Source organism: Populus trichocarpa, chromosome 3, assembly GCF_000002775.5.
Source record: "Populus trichocarpa isolate Nisqually-1 chromosome 3, P.trichocarpa_v4.1, whole genome shotgun sequence".
NCBI lineage: Eukaryota > Viridiplantae > Streptophyta > Magnoliopsida > Malpighiales > Salicaceae > Populus > Populus trichocarpa.
Genome location: NC_037287.2, coordinates 20,234,108 through 20,251,773, shown reverse-complemented (window position 1 = coordinate 20,251,773; position 17,666 = coordinate 20,234,108). Strand labels below are relative to the sequence as shown.

At 33.2% G+C, this 17,666-nt stretch overlaps 2 protein-coding genes across 3 annotated transcripts; one reads left to right on the top strand and one right to left on the bottom strand.

The window, feature by feature from the left end:
- Positions 1–2,685: 2,685 nt before the first annotated feature.
- On the bottom strand, positions 2,686–8,665 carry LOC7460214 (glycosyltransferase-like KOBITO 1). The gene is made up of 11 exons (XM_024598218.2): positions 8,184–8,665; positions 7,444–7,593; positions 7,268–7,320; positions 6,747–6,855; positions 6,505–6,639; positions 6,328–6,372; positions 5,686–5,873; positions 5,142–5,283; positions 3,989–4,035; positions 3,812–3,899; positions 2,686–3,355 (listed from the first exon to the last, which is right to left on the bottom strand). The coding sequence occupies exons 1-11, from the start codon at positions 8,553–8,555 to the stop codon at positions 3,083–3,085; spliced, it is 1,602 nt and encodes a 533-aa protein (XP_024453986.2). The 5' UTR covers positions 8,556–8,665; the 3' UTR covers positions 2,686–3,082.
- Positions 8,666–12,517: 3,852 nt separating this feature from the next.
- LOC7460215 (ubiquitin carboxyl-terminal hydrolase 24) lies at positions 12,518–17,579 on the top strand. 2 transcript variants are annotated; one of them, XM_002303869.4, is made up of 7 exons: positions 12,518–12,940; positions 13,219–13,896; positions 14,229–14,407; positions 14,984–15,231; positions 15,984–16,129; positions 16,483–16,659; positions 17,115–17,579. In XM_002303869.4, exons 1-7 carry the CDS (start codon positions 12,926–12,928, stop codon positions 17,301–17,303), a joined length of 1,632 nt encoding a protein of 543 aa, XP_002303905.3. In that variant the 5' UTR covers positions 12,518–12,925; the 3' UTR covers positions 17,304–17,579. The 2 variants fall into 2 exon arrangements, with proteins under 2 accessions (XP_002303905.3, XP_024453564.2); XM_024597796.2 differs by having other exon boundaries at positions 12,533–12,940; positions 13,222–13,896.
- Positions 17,580–17,666: the final 87 nt, after the last annotated feature.

Sequence of the window (17,666 nt, the reverse complement as noted above, 5' to 3'; positions counted from 1 at the left end):
CTGTCGTCTCAAAAAACTAATTCCCGTCTGGTCTTGTCCCACTTTCTTCTCAAAAAACTAATTCCCGTGTTTTCACTGTACAATAACGATTTTGCACTTTAAAAACCAAAGGAGTGAACACACACGGGTAAAATATTATTTTCACACTTCTGCATGGTGTAATGACGCCCATGCTCTTGGAAAAACAAACGAGGCTGCCATTGTTTGAGGGGTGTTTTCAATTTTTCATATATATATATATATATATATATTGTATATTTTAATTACCGAATAGCTCCAGGGGTAACTCCTTTTTCCCTAAGGTCAAGAGGACTTTTTGTTTTTTTTACGTTGGTTTTTTTGCAATTATGGATTAGAATTAAGGGTGTTCTAGTTTTTTTTATAAATAAAAAAATAACATGCATAAGTGGGAGGCAATCACGCTTTTTGGGCAGCGCAAGAGGCTCATCTTGATGGTTGTTGGTTCTTTTTTGAAGCAACATTCAAAACATCGCGTCACCCTTTACACGGTGGGCTAGCACATGTCAGCCGCCAAGACACGACGAAGCTCCGATGATAATTCCCCCCTTTTTTCTCTCTCCGTTATCTGAAAAAGTGTGCTAGCCTTATAAAATTGCAAAGTGATTCTTAACTTTTTAATTATATTGAATTTGATTTATTTGTTTTCAATTTCATCCATTGGCATTTGATTTTTTATTTTTTTTATCAAATTTGATAATTATTCTTTTAATTCCTATTTATTTTGCTTTTAATCTTTTTTTTATTGGATTTTATTTTTCGATTTCATACCTAATCATTTGATTTTAATTCTTTTTTTTTTATGAATGTGATCCCCATTCTTATGATTACAATTCCTTTTATTTTGAGTTATCTTCTTGATTAATTGTTTTTTTGGCAATTTCATCACTCATTGTTTAATTTCTTTGCATTTCCATATCACATTTGGTGCTTTCTTTTATCATGCTTTTAAAACCCGGCATAGAAGTTGACCCCTGTTGTGTCCCAAGTCATCGGTGGGGTTGAATGACCAAGTTTACCGGGGTCAATTGGATTTTTTATTGTACAGGAAGTAAAAATAACATTATTTTGATTAAAAAAATAATAGCACAAAAAAAACCAATGGATTTTGACATAATTTTCTCTTAGCTAATCGCTTGATTTTTATTCAACTAAAAAGTAAAAAATAGTATTAATATCATTAAAAAAATAATGGAGAAAAAACTCAACAGGCTTAGACATCAAGTTATAAGATTCACATGTCAACCCACTTGGTTAAGTCGGGTTTTGGAAGTTTTTTTTATTTTTATGTTTTTTTTTAATTTCATCTATCGACATTTAATTTATTGAGATTCTTGTGTTGTTATTTTTTAAAAATTTTCTTCTATGGGATAATCATGTTCTGATAACCCGGGTCATGAGTTTGGAGAATTATTTCGTGTCAGCTTCGTCATTTTCTTAAACCCTTATTTTAGTTTGATTCTTCAATGTTTGATTAATTCCAAATCATCCTTTATTATTTTTTTTTCATTTCCTTCTTTCAGGGTTACCCCGATTTCATGTCTCAAATCACGAATTTGGTGAATTGACCTGGTTTGACATGAGTATTTTCTCTCTCTTTTCTTAATATTTTCCTATAATTTTGAAAGTAGCTCAATTTTTCAATTTGTTTATAGTCATTGCCTTTTCAAAAAAAAATTTTAATTAAATGCAGTCCGTTCAATGACCCAAATCTCAATCTTTTTTTTCACCTTTATAAATCAATTGAATTTTTTTAACTCGATGAACTCAATGACTTCAAACTATGTTTTTTTACTAGATTTTTTTTTTTTTTTGCAAGGGCCAAAATATATAATAGGTCCTAAAAAATAGTCATTGCAATTAAACCCCTAATCGGCCAATCTATCGTCCCACTTTCGTCTCACAAGAAAGACCTCACGTTTGCATGAAAGGTGTACATATGATTTATGCATTCAAATCCCAAATTTTATATATTTTTATTGTGTTTTCATCATGTTGTAAATGATTTGGGATATTGGAGATAAATTAAACCAAAATTACTATACCATAAAAGAAAAGATTTTTAGGTTGATATTAGATAATTGATCTAAAAGAATAAGGCAATGAAGAATGTTAAGATACAAGAATTTGTGCAAGAAGGGATGATGTTCATGACAGATGAACAAATTCGGAAGTTGCGTATAGAATTAAGTGGCTATATCATACTAGTGCTTCCATGTATCCGATAAAATAGTTTTTTAAATAATTATTTTAAATGATTAAGTATCATTATTTCAAGAAAAAATAATTAATTTTTTTTAAAATCTCATTATTTTAAATTATTTTTTGAAGTAATTAAAAATGTCATAAAATAAGTGTTTGGTGAGAGAAAAATAATATTTGTAATCCATGACATGAAATACATGTACTTCTAGGTTGAAACATATTTTTAAATTCCAACGGAAAGGCCTAAAAAAATTCAAAAAATTATCAAAACACTATAATTTTTCCAAAAAAAAATCTATAATTTTTAAATGAGTGTAAGTCGACTTGAGTTTTTTATCGGGTCAAATTGAGTCAATTAGTTCCTATTTTTTTCTTAACTCGAACTAATTCAAAATACAAATCGACTGGATCTCGAATTAACTCATCAGGCCGATATAAGTTTTATAACTAGAGATTAACATGTTAAGGCAAATACTTTTTCTTTTATTATTGTGATTATTATTTCAAGTTTCCTCCTAGGAAAATTCTGAGAAAATAAAGGCAGGTAATGAACTGCCAACGACAAATAATAACCTTTTTATACTGTCAAGACTGGTTTCTATACATGAGAATGGCAGGTAAAGTTTTCTATTTGAAAAATACGGTGGCCACGCACACAAAATGGACAAGAATCCTCTTCCTAAAGGTAAATGTACAGAGGCGCTTGGATCATGATCGGGAAGAACCAGTTGTAACTGACCACAAACACGGCGATGAGAAGCCTGCTTGATCTTTCTTTTCTCTCCTGATTCTTCCCTTCAGGAAAATCCACTGTTAAAACAGGAATGAGAAGAAGCAGCAATCACGCCAGGAATATGGATCATGCTTCCACAAGCAACCCTGGAGGAGAAAGTGGTGGAACAGCAGCTTCATGAGATGCTGCAGCAGTTTCTAAACCCAAAACCTTCCTAGCTGTTGCCTGATTCTCTCTGCTTTTGTTGGTCTTTCTTGAAAGCATTGATTCGGAGACAACTGCTCTTGATGAGTTACTACTATCCACTGATGCTAAAAACCTGTCCCTTGAAAGTGTTGTTGGAGCGGATTCAATAACAGAGCTGAAGACGCCTGACTCCCTTAAGCCCTGAATTATGACCTGAAATATACAAGCATGCATGTGCCGATAAAGAAAATGGCTAGGACAGTTGATGCGCGCGCGCATCTTTTCCCCTAGATGGAAAGGACCAGCTAATTGATTGCACACATCAATTTATTTTCCCAGATTGTAAATCACCATTTCCTCCATCTTAATTCTTAATTCTTAATTCTTAATTCTTAACCTATGAAATCCTTTTGTTCTGTTCTTTCTTTTAGCAGTAAGCAATTAGCTATCAGTTCCAATGTTCCATACAGAAAAGAAGCTGCTAAGCCTTTATTGAGTAAGCCCTCGTATGTAAGGATCAAGAAGACAAATTACCATGTAATCCAAATGCTTTCTCCTTCCTACTTATTTCTATGTTTTGGTTACTAAGAGATGAACAGTTTGAAAAAAGAAGAAGTATATTTGGTTGTCTGTCGTTTTATTCTGCAGATGTGTCTTAGTCTAGCTTACCATGGGAGAATATATGCGAGTTAAAATGCCCTTCCTCAGGAGTTTCAATTTCAAGTCTTTGTCACCCCATACGACATGTTCACGGTACCTAAAACAGAATAAAACACCATCAATGTGTTGTCATGTTTCCAGAAACGTGCAAATGCAACTAAGGAATAAGAAAAGGAAGTTTCTTACCAGTTCAGCATTTCCTCCTCGGTTGCAGTTGATGCAATTATGAAGGCCTGAAATAACATTTGCTTGCTAAGAATGAAGATTTGTAGGAAAATGGACTCCAAAACAAATGAAATTGCTCGAAAATAATGTTCTAGTTATAAACTTAGGCCCTTCTATTCTGCTATCGAATTGAGGTATGGGAGAATTGAAATAAACTGAAGTCTCTCTTGTTTATAGAAGATTTTCAATACTAAAACCCTAGCTAAGAAGCAGTTATCCAGGTTTTACTTCCCAGGTTCAAATAAGAATCAATAGTTATGAAAAAATCTGTAAAATCAAAAACACCCACACGATCAGCATTCCCTCTGTGAAATGGTACTATGATACAAACTCTTGATTAAAGAACTCAGATCTTGTTTCTTGGAAACAGACTGACTTTCAGTTTTTGCACTGTGCAATGACATCATAAGCCATAAACTACATGCCTCCTGTATCTACAGAATGCAGCAGGGAAACCCTTCTTCTCCAGAATATCATTATTAGCCAGCTATGCATCGGGGCCGCCACCCAGTATTGGGTCATGGATAAATGCAACCTGGCCTCCCAATCACTGCTTTGTATGAAATAAACAATGAACAAGAGGTAGCTCTCATCACATCACCATTATCAGAAACGTCATTACCCGACATCAATCCAACTTGGTCAGTCACTGGTAATGTATGGCATAAAGAATGAAGTAGCTGCCTGGCATCACCATTACCAAAAACATATTACTTTGTCAGCCATTTTATGTCGTGCCCCTGTAATCTGTATGCTACACTACCACCATACACATAGTGATGTATGGCAAAGAAACGCAACCCCTCAGAAATTTCTCAATAATATTCACTTAATGTTTTGAAACAAAAGGTGAATGGAACAATCCAGAACAAAATCATCCCAGCAGATTACATGGGTCCATGTCCACAATGGTTTCTCCTTTGAAACTAGATTCTTCGAAGTTATATAAAAAAGACGCCATGCTCTAAATGAAAAAACTAATCTAGTTCGATTCCCCTTGCTCAAATTGGAGACAGTAATTTCTATAATCATATTCTTACCACTACTTGTCATGAAAAGGCAGTGGCAGAAATGAGCAAACAAGAAAAGTATTAAGAGAAAGATCTAGACTTACAGATCTGTCAAAATCCAACATAAAGCATCTTTTGACATCCTCCTTAGTAGGCTTGCAGCCACACCGATCACGTCTAGAAGTCAAATCAGAAAATTTGGAATACGTGTAATGTAGAACAGCAGCCTCTTCAAATTTCACCTCACTAATAAAATTCATAGAACCAAAGACTGTTGGTTAGAAAGCAAAAGTTCTGCTCATGCCACTATAAATTATCAATTAAGGAATAGCAGTGCCATAATAAAAAAATTCAAGAGCTCAGATTCAAGGAAATAACATTAGCATAAGTTGCAAACAAAGAAACAAAAGGGGGATGTAAGACATTTAAAAATACTACTATTGCTCACAAATTACTAACATCTATCTATACATGCAAATACACAAGTGGCCCAGAAAAGGAAGAGTAAATGCCAAGCATATAAACACGCTTGCCAATGTTTGTGCACATGTGTGAATTATAAATGTATCAAGCCCTCTGGTTTCATGAGCAGGATTATATTGTTGTTTTCATTTTAATAATCCACATAAAATTATCCAATTAACATACTTTGGGGTTTTCATATAATTGTGCCATCTGTGCGCGCCATTAGGACGTAGGTGATCTTGAACTCGAGCAGCTGATTTCCCATTTCCATAAGTTAAGAAATAATTTTGATTGCCACGAGTAGATTCCTTGTACATTCCAAAGTACGTATCCTTTGGGAGATGGTCATAATTCCTCTTGAACATCGACACCTGTTAGGATAGATACATGAATTTATGGAATACATCATGCCTTTATCTTTAAATACATGCAAACATTGACAATACAAAGCGTTGTCCAAAACAATAAGAAAACTAAATCCAGCAAATTATTGTTTGAAGCTAGAACAACGCAGGGCACATCATTATTTCAAAATTTCTTAGAAAATAGAAGTCATCTACAATCATATATTCCCTTTCTATCTCTGAAGTTTACATCATTAGAAGCAATATCTCTCACATGTCAAAAGCATCAAATTGAACTTAAACCCAAAACAGAAGTACTTCTAACTTTAACCATGTATAACGATCAAATACATTAGCAAATGGTATAAGACTTTCAAGCACGTAGAATTTAACAAAACCAGAGTACCAAATACTGCATTCATGAAATTCATCATGTTCCAGTCAAACTGCTGAACCTCAACAGTAAGTTAGAGAGATTTACCTCGCCGAAAGGATCCTCAATATCATCTCGTTCAACACTGCTCTCCTGACAAATAAAACATCAACATAATTTAAAAAGAAAATAGTTGAGAAGTACTAACAGGACTGACACTTTTACATTTATAAATCCCCTAATCGGCATTATCACAAACATAACATTCCACACAGCGTGACTCACATAATTTGGAAATACGACCATATCCACATTTCCAGGAACATCAAGCAGCAACTGCCTCAAAGAATATTCACGGGCACCAGCAGGGTGAATCAGTTCATCAGTGTCAAGATGAAGTATCCAATCCATGCCTGCATCCTAAAATTTTGTTGTTTTTGAGAAATGAGTGTTAAAAACGATCTGTTATTACTGGAAATAGGAATTGTACTTCTATAGATGAGTAAATAGTGTTGCATAATGCATACCCTTGCCATGACAATTGCCATTTCCATGTTGAGAGACTGCTTCACAAAAAGCTCATAGTTGCATGGTTTGTAAAAGAAATTGGACAGCCATGTCTCATTCCATATCCGACTGATCAAGTAAAGAGGAGCATATAAACAATGAAGCTAAACATACACCCTAAATGAGGCAGAAAATAGAAATCACATGGAAAATTTTCAAGATGATTAAGTTTGAATACATCAAGCAATTGCATTTTCAAACAGACTAAACACTAGCAAAGATTTAGAAAGGGAATCATCAACATTAAATAGCTTTAAGCCAAAGTGTATCCTTTTTCTTTTGCTCACTTTTCGATGACAATGAAATAAAGATCTCAAGTAATTTTCTAACCGTATTCATCCTCCAAACATTTCCAAATAAACTTCTGCTAAAAGCCAAAAAATGGGTGCTAGATGGAAAAAAGACGAGGAAAATTACTCCCCGTTTTGCTTCAAAATGAAACAGAAATGAATGAAACATCATCATATGAAAACAAGCTGACCTTTTAGCCTGTTGCTCCTCGAGCTCTTTTGTTCTATAAATCAATTTTACTCCCTGGGAAATCAACAAATAGTTCATACCAAAAGATTCAGAACAAAAAACAGGAGAAGCTCCAATATGACAAGAAAACAAACAAACAAAAATAAATTAGTAACAGCAAAAGTTATGTTAACTCACAGGAATTGATTCCAAAACATTAGACACCTTAGGAGACGCGGCCTTCCCTTCCACAAAAAGAAAAAAGGTCATCACCCCCATAACCTTATGATAAAACATCCATGATAGAATCTGATCTAAATCAGCTGAAGTACTCGTTGTGATACATATCTGCACATTGATTAACAAGCCTACAAAATGTGAGATAAAATCATTCAACAGCCAATTGCCACAGTTCATCAAGTCTTTCATTCTCAAAATCAAAATAGCATCAACATCGTCAAAGCTCAAAGCTTTCCCTCATTTCCTTCTCTCGTCAACCAAAGTAGCAAACAGATCACAGATAATTTTACTCATAAAATAACCATGAAACAAATCCTATCACTTATCACAAATTTCAGTTCCTGAAAAGAAAAAACGAAGAAAATATTAATACTAGCATGCAAACAAGAAGAGTAAATCACTCAGTTTCATCTCCTAATTATCTTGCAAACCAGGATCAGCCAAGTTCACATCTTTCACAGCCAAAACACAAGTGCTAAGAGAAAATATAAAAACCATATAGTTAATAATTAATTATCCATAATTAACAGCAAAAACTCACAGAAGCCACCGTAATTCAATCAACCCAAAACCCAGGCCCACAAGCCAACATGACCCCAAACACAAAACTCAAAACCAATCAAACTTCAACAAAAAACCAATTAAAATTCAGCAAAAACCAAACCAACCCGGAAACAAAACAAAAAACAAAAACAAACCTTAGGCCTCAAATCATCTTGAAAATCAATCTTCCAATCACGAAAATAAGGAAAAGAAGGTGCCCCACTACGTCCAAGACTAGAACAGTCAGATGATTTGTGAGCTTTAGGCGATAAAACTGACGACTCCATGCCAGGGAAGATCTCATGGTTCTGAATGTGAGACCCTTGTGGGGCCCAACGGGAATTGGCAGTTATGGGGTCCATCATGAAGTCAGAATTCCCTTTCCATTGGAGGATGAAAGCTAAGGCTGCAAGAGAGAGAGGGAGGAGTGTCAGGAGGAGGATTAGTCTTGACGTAAAGGATTGTGTGGAGATGGTGGTGGAGGAGCGGAGGGAAGCGGTGAGATGGTTGTTGTGGTGGCTCGGCATGGTGGTTGTAAGAGAGAAAGAGGATGTCCTTGGAGTGATAAGCAGGGGAGAGGCGGAAAGGTAGTTTACTTCAACTGCCTACTGGCAGTTAAGTCATCGGGAAAATTATAATTATAATTTTTGGTGGGAGAGATTAGTGTCTGTGAATTTTATATTAGAAAAATAATGAATATTACTGTTTTCTTTTTTTGGATTTTTTTCTTACCAAGAAAAGGTTGAAAGATTTCCATTTCCTTCTCAAAATATTAATTTTAAAGAAAGTCAAGGTAAGGATTTTCTTCTTTTTTTGTTCAAGGAAGAATATTAGATTTTTTAGGTTTTAAGTATTCAGCTTTTAAATTCTTTCCATTTGAAGAATTATAATAGGTAATGTAAATTTTAAAAATATGACAAGAAAAAAAAAGAATATATATGAATTATATTTTTCTAGACTAATGGGACTTTTAAGATCATGATTCAATGAATACGATCTATGTGTATTATTAAAAAATATATCATATTTTCTTAATATTTAACATTGTTCATATTATAATACAAGCAAGGTTATTTAATTAATAAATTTAGCATTGTTCATATTATAATACAATTATGTTTGAATTTTCAAGCAATGAAGTTGTTGTATATGTTATTTAAAAGAGGCTTTGGTATCATCGCAACATTGATTCTTTTTGTCAATGAAGTTTGATAACATAGACACATTTTCTCATGAATAAATAGTGATAAAAAAATCATGCAATTAAGACAAATAGAAAAAAGTCAAAGACACATTCTTTTATTTTTTATTTTTATTTTGTTTTTATCTAAGTTGATATACATTAGTTGTCATGTAAGAAGGAGGGGAAGTCAAGCTTGATATCCACCGTGACGAGGGATTAATCTAATCACTATAGTAAAGAATAGCTATTTGATACATATTTTGCAGTGGTTTTCATAAATTGTTTTTAGTAAAAAATTAAATATATAGATTTTTTCAATATAAAAATATTTTATTCATCAATTGAAATGCTTATACGCATATCTAATTAATTAAGTCCATATATATATATATATATATATATATATATATATATATATATATATATATATATATATTTGTTTTTAATAAATTAAGATATTTGATCTTACAACACGGGTCATGTATTCAGTCGTATTTAATAAATTTATTTTTTAAAATAAATATTTTATTTAATTAAACAATTATTCATGACAAAAAAAAAAATCATGGTAACCTTAAAAAAAAATAGTTAAAGAAATGAAAAATAAGACAAAACTAAGATTCAACCAATCAAATGTTAAAGAAGAAAAAAATGATTTACACCAACTCGAGCAGGCATGTCAAATATACAAGTCAAGTTATGAGACCGATATAAGCCAATAGAAAAATACACACACAAAAACGAAGTACAACTCCAAACAAATTCAATGTAGAATGATGAAATTTAAAAGAAAAACAATAACAAAAAATCAGAAAAACACAAAGCAAGCTAAACAAGTCAACCAAACTCTGTGACTTGAATTATGTGAATGAGATATCCCAGATAAAAAGAAAATTGAAAAATATTACGAAACTCAATTTTAAAACAACCTAATATAGAAGGATGGAACATAAAGGATATAAATTTTTTAAAAAAAATGACCATAAAAAGTCAAATAAACTAGCTAAACTTATTGTCTAAGTGATGGGATTAGAATAAACAAATAGAAAGAAAATCGCACAACCCAGTATAAAAAATCCTAAACACTAAAGGATGGAACTAACATAAAAAATTGATTCTCAACTAATATAATGTTAAAGAATGAAATTGAAAAAAAATATATCAACTTAAAAAATTTATCAATGTAAATCCAATAGAAAATGACAAATAAAAAGACTCAAGATAACATGATCAATTTGAACATTCATAAAAAAAATCTTATAGAAAACAGATAAAAAAAAAAAACAAAGCCTAATCACTAATAATATAAATAATAAAGGATGAAATTAAAAAAATATAAGTTAAGAAAAAGATGAAAATATAATAGATTCTATTCTCCAATTGAATTAAAAAATAAACATGAGTTTAAAGAAAAAAAAAAGGCAAACTACCTAATCTTAGGTTAATTTCTAAAACATGCAACCCGTAACACAAACTCAGTAAATAAGCTTAATTTCCAACTAATTTGAAAAAATATCAGTTTAAAAAGTTGGCTAAAGTAAAAAAAAAGAAGAAATAATGAAAAAATAAGAATAAAATAGGAAAAACTAAAAGAGGATAAAATACTAATAAAAAAATCAATTTTAAAAATTATAGAAATTAAATAGCAATCAAAAGAATGGAGACTAAACATGATAAATGAAAAAAAAAATATAGGGTGAAATTGAAAAAAAAATCTAATTTTATAAATTATTTCAAATAAAGCAAATAGTAATGAAAAGAATAGTAACCAAATCTGAAGAAAAAACAAACTCAATGGCTGCTTATAAAAATTAAAGGATTATGTATAAAAATCGAGGAGGAGAGAAAGAAAAAAATAAAAAAAAAGAAATAAAAAAAGAGATAGAAAAGAAAGAAAAGATCGTCAACACCAAACCAGACATCCATTGCCCACATGTATCGCTAGGAGATTAAGGGGTCATTGAGACGATTTAAATGCTTCCCCATAAGCCTCTACTTGGTCGTTAAACAACACTCCATGTGACACCTAAATGATGCAGGCGTCTTCCACCACGTGTCAACCATTTTTTTAAAAAAATAATATTTTATATTTATTTAAATATTAAATTGCTTTTGATCGAAAACCAAGTTGAAAATACAAAAAAGCTCCTAGACGTCAACTTAATATTTTTTTTATTTTAAGGATAATTCGATAATTTCATTGTGCTTTAAAGGAAAATACAAAAAAAGCTCTTAGAAGCACGTTTTATATATTTTTTTGCTTCTAAAAGTAATTAAGTTACTTTACTATGCTAAAAAAATGTGAAAAAATCAATTTGTCCCAATTAATCTGATATGACTAATAGATTATGTAGAAAAAACCATATTATCCTTAATTGAGAAAGCCAAAATGGTCATTCACTAATTTAATCTACAATGAATCGTGTTTTGGTTCACAGTAAAAGACTGTATCTTTTAATTAAACACATTATTTAATTGAATAAATTTTTCATATAAATATTCATATTTATATAAAAAATTAAGTATTGAATGAACAACTAAGCTAACAATGGAACAAAAATGTGAGTGAACCTATTTTTTTCATGGTGTTCATGAATAATTGGGTTAAGTTTCAACTCATAATTATATCAAACTCAAACTCAACTTGTGATATTTTATGAATTATAAATCTAACTTGTTTAAATTTTGTTTGGACCATAGTGGAATGCATATATATTGGGTTGGATTAAAGTTTTTGTAGATATTATATATATCCATAATTTTTGCTTATGAATTTGTATATATAGATGAACTTGTAGCGTGAACTATAGGTGACATGACACTTCAAATATTAACTTTAATTTTCATATCTTGCATAACTATTAAATTTTAGATACCTTTCTTCATTTCCAACAAAGAAACAAGATTTTTTTGTTACATAAAAGAAATCTAATATAAAATTCATTGAAAAAACTTTGAAGCTAAAACATTTTTAAATAAAATAAAATGAACACTCAATTCATAGGCTATTTAATATAAAAGAAAAAATAAGTATAGAATATTCGAGTTAGGTGATCAAATTTTAAAAATCTTAACCGTTATTCAATTTATGATATTAATTTCTTAAATTTTTTAACTCACATATCCATATTATTTAATTTTAATGTATCATGCAGAGTAAAATGTATATATTACACGATGATTTTTTCTGAACACCCTAATTTTTTCCTCCAAAATTTCTAAAATTCCGAGAAACCTCGAACACGGCACCGTATCAATTGAAACAAACACACCCATCTCTTTTATTTTTTCTTTAGAACCCAAAATAACAAACCTAACCCTAACCAAGAATCAACCCATCACAAAAAACAGTCTCCCCCTCCCACCCCCCCCACCCCACCTCCCCCCCACTCTCCCTCCATCCCTCTCTCTATGTTCCCTTGCATAAGCTTCCTCTTCTTCCTTAACCAAAGAGAGAGTTCCATCATTAAATGCTCTCTCTCTCCGAGTTCTTCAAAGTTTGCATCTTTTTCATGTCTTCAATTAACCACCACCTTCTTTTCTCTTGTTCACTCTGGACCTGGTCTCAAACCCTTCTAACTCTTATCATAAGGCCTGTCGTTTTTGTTGCTTCGTTAGCCTTCCTAGTCCAGAAAGGAGACAACTTTAACACTGATTATACCTCAAAGCTTTTTTCGCTCTTTCTAGGTTCTCAAGCTCTGGTTTCTGCACAACATGAGCGACTCTAAGGTGGGATTTTTCTCTTTTTGTGTTTCATTGTCTTTTAGTGCTTAAAGTCTTGGTTTTTTTGAGGTTTTTGAATGTGGGTTTGTCTTGAATGAGGTTAAAAGAGAGAAAAATTAATGGGTTTGACTTAGTTAAAATTTGGAACTTTTATGTGTTGCAAGTTTGGTAACGAGAGAAATTTGTGTATGCCCAGATTCATTGATGATTGTTTTGCTTTAGTTTTTTTGCTTCTTTATTTTTTGTTGTGATTTGTGATGGTAACTTGTGGCATACTACTGTAGAAGGTACTGGTATTTGGTTCATTCACTGAAGATGAAACGAAATCGTTGCTGGGAAAGCAATCACCTGGCAAAGTCGAAAAGCCGGTAGAGAAGATAGAACTGCGATTTGGGTCTTTGAATTTTGGAACTGGAATAACTTTTGGTAATTTTGATACCACATTGAATACGCAATTGGCTTCTGCTAATGGAAATGTTACTTCTCAGTCTAAGAGTTTAGTTATGAAGGAAAAAGATGTGAAGGTTGCCAAGGAAGGTGATGGGGTGTTAGGAAGTCCGCGAGAAAATGGAAGCATAGGCAATTCGAACCATGGTTCTTCCCTCAGTAATGGTGTGGATGTCTTGAAAACTGAGAGTATCGATTTAACTTCTTTGCACTTGTCTGAGAAGGAAGATGGTCCCGCAAGTCCATTGCAAAGTTCGAGCTTTCATGTCCTTGATAGTGAAGGCATTAAGGATGGGGATCATGATGGGACTACCAATGATTCGTCAATACATGTGAGAAAAGAGGATGTTTGGAAAGCAAATGATGGGCCTCTTCCTGCTGTTAAGAGTTTGCTACCCCGTGGCCTGATTAATACAGGGAATCTTTGCTTTCTTAATGCGACCCTGCAGGCGCTCTTATCCTGTTCCCCTTTTGTGCAGCTATTGCAGGAGCTTAGAATCCGTGACATCCCTAAGGTCTGTCATTTTAATTTCTTCCTATCCTTTTCTTTTGATTCTTTGTGGTTTTAGTGGACCTGGTTATCATAACAATGCATAAGACCACTAGCAATAGAAAACATGCTGTCTATTTTGTTATACTGATACTAGAGCTCCTTGTAAGGCTTGTTGGAAAACCTGTTGTTGAGCTTGATTAATTGTTCTTTGTTGTTCAAAATGAATAGTTTGTTTTTGTAATTTTCTAATCGTTCCAAAATCTTATAAGTTGAATTAATCAAATTCAAATAAGTTTTGTAAAAAACTCCACATGCTTATGACAGCTATGCTTTTGTTGACCTATGATCTGCTAGGTTGGCTTTCCTACATTGACTGCATTTTCAGAGTTCGTCTGTGACTTTGACATGCCAACCAGTTCAAACTTGAAAAAAGATGCTGTTGAGACTGGTCGGCCTTTTCGTCCTGCCGTGTTTGAAGCTGTTCTTAAAAATTTCACCCCAGATGTGCCAAATAGCATATCAGGACGGCCAAGGTTTGTGCATTCACTGTTCTTATAACTTTTCTATCTTATATTCATTTAGTATATCCTTCTGCACTTACCAAGTTTTCCTGGTGGAAAATTGGAATGATAGTAAATTACGCCTTTAGGATATGATGGTTTTGAATGGCCTTTTTTATTTTCAATTTTCCCAGGAAATCATAGTACAAAGATAGGGATCGAGTTTGAAGGAACTGCATGCATTTTATGTAATGTTGATTGTGTGCCTTTTATCCTCAAAGTAGGACTTTCTTCAGTTCAATACCTCATATACTCTTTCCCTGTTTCCATAACCTCCTTTGCTATTGATTTTATGCTTGGAAATCTAAATAAACATGATTCAGTGTATTGGGAGCGAACAGAAACAAGAATTTCATTTTGTAGAATTCCTTAAGACAGTTTAATTATGGAAAGGTGATTCTGGACCCTGGAAAGACAACAAATGAAATAAAGTACAGGTACACTATCAAGATGAAATAGAAGCTGAAAATAGATGCCACAACAATTTATCATGCTTAGCATCTAGCAAGGCCAGGCCTGCTGATATTTCTTTCTATGATATGTGTTCAGGCAGGAAGATGCTCAAGAGTTTCTGAGTTTCATCATGCATCAAATGCATGATGAATTACTTAAGCTTGAAGGACAATCCTCTGGTACGAATGGTTTTAAAACCTCTGTAGTTTCTTCTACAGAAGAAGATGAATGGGAGACAGTGGGGCCAAAAAACAAATCTGCAGTGACTAGAACACAAAGCTTCATTCCTTCTGAGTTAAGTGATATTTTTGGAGGACAGTTGAGAAGTGTGGTTAAGGCAAGAGGTATCAGTTCATGCTATCTTTCGGTTCATTTTCTTTTCATTTTTTCCTTAGAAGAATCTACATATATTTAGTGTTTTCTCCTTCAGAACTAATTAGCTTTTTGGGCAATCTAAAGGATGAGAATCACCTGGGTGTTAGAATTGCTTTGTTTCCTCATTTCTCATTCTGAAGTACTTCTCCTGTTCCCTGTATGATCCTAATAAATTATTTCTTTTTTACAGTTTTATTATTAATTATCTTTTTTTTTGTCCCCACTACTCTGATGGAATAACTTGCAAACTTGTCCAAAAGGGCATGCTAGTCAACTATGAAAATTGAATTATAACTAGTGACTGCTTATAATGGCATGCACAGCTGCACAGGGCAAGGAAACCAATAGAACTGTGGTTACATGATCTGATTCAAATGGAACCATTTTAATGAAGGCAATCACTTGATTCCCTCTCTCGCTTCTTCCTCCCGTTCTCTCCCCTAACTCATCTGGCTGACCATGCCAGCTTGTTGCATGGCATTTCTTATCTCCATTCCTGCTGGATACCATATTAGATCAGTAAGGAAGTGCTATTTAAGCTATCAAACTGGGGGTAAGAAAATTAATACATAACATCAAAATGCTTTCAGACCATCACTGATTTCTATTATCCTTTTTATTTCTTTTTGGTAGGAAAAAAAATTGGCGGAATTGATTTTTGTGTAGTCCCTATGGCTTCATCCTGGTGTCATGTCCTTAATGTTTCTTTTGTGTGGTGCAGGAAACAAAGCTTCTGCAACAGTTCAACCATTTTTGTTGCTCCACCTTGATATTCACCTTGAAGTTGTTCGCACTATCGAGGATGCACTCCATCTGTTCTCTGCACCTGAAAATCTTGAAGGGTACCGGACTTCTGCAATTGGGAAGGTATTCCCTGCTTCCTTAACGAATGAAAACAATTTAAACCTGCATCATGGTTGGGTAGATTACTGTACATCTATGAAGATATTCTAGAGTGTGACATTGTTAAGCAATATCATACTGGGAGTCTTTGGATGGATGGCATGTAATTCATAACTTTGTAGAATCATTAAGATTTGTTAAGGCTCTTTCTGAGTGCATTTACATTTTCGCTCTCATTGGCTGAAGAAGAATTCCCAACTACTTGTCCTTCTGATAAGGATGATAATGTGACCTGAAAATTATGATAGAGGTTACATTTATATGGTTAGCACATTTTTTGCGATAACCAAGTACTGACCCTTTGCCATATCTCACAGAGTGGTGTGGTGACTGCAAAAAAATCTGTCAAAATACAGACACTTTCAAAGATAATGATATTGCACTTGATGCGTTTTAGTTATGGAAGCCAAGGGAGTGCCAAGTTGCTCAAGCCTGTGCACTTTCCTCTTGAATTCATTCTGAGTCGGGAATTACTTGTTTCCCCATCGACAGAGGTAACTATCTCGTATCTTTTTCTTCCTCTCATATTACATAATCTTTGGTGAAGAAATCTAGTTGCACTTTCAACAAATTACAACCCTTTTAATAGGGAACTGAAGAGTGACCATGAGTATTGTACATCGCTACAAAATACCAATTTATAATATTCATGTTTAATCTGCACACCTATAATGGATACACGATCCTCTCACAAATGGTTTACCACTTTTTATTCAGTTTCCACTTTCACCATGCAACATTTTTATGGTTGTAAGTGTCTTCCATGTATTCATTGTACATTGGTGATAGGTCAGTATCTAAAGCTTAAAGTGTTCTTTTTTAAATGCCAGTCATCTTTCTTTACTAGCATGCAGTTTCTGCAATCAGCTATTCTATTGTCAAATCAAATTGAAGTCAGAATAATGTTCTGGGTCATTTCTTACTGGATTCCTTCTGTTTGCATTTACAGAGCCGAAAGTATGAACTAGTTGCCACAGTAACTCATCACGGGAGGGAGCCTTCAAAAGGTCATTATACAGCTGATGTGCGCCATTCTAATGGCCAGTGGCTACGTTTTGATGATGCATCTGTCACTGCCATCACAACGAGTAAGGTTTTGCATGACCAGGCTTACGTTCTCTTTTACAAACAAGTTTAGAAGGCGGTGGAGGATTTTTGTCATTAATTCACTATGTAAAAACAAGAAATCTTCTGCATTCCGGTATTTAATGGGCAGTTATTGCTTACGTATAATCAGACACTTCGATGGAGGTCAGAAAATGCTAATACCCAAGGCGAATGGAAATAATAGCTGCTGTAGTGATTTTTCTACCTTTCAGCTTTATATTGTGAATGCAACTGATGTAATCTCATATGGAAATCACAAAATCATATGGAACTCCTTGCTATTTAATTTAGAGAATGATTCATATTATGAATGCCTCTAAAAGGTGCCATAACCTCTCACTGAAGCCTCGAAAGGTGATGTTCAATTAGTTTGCTTGATGACTGTCGGCTGAGA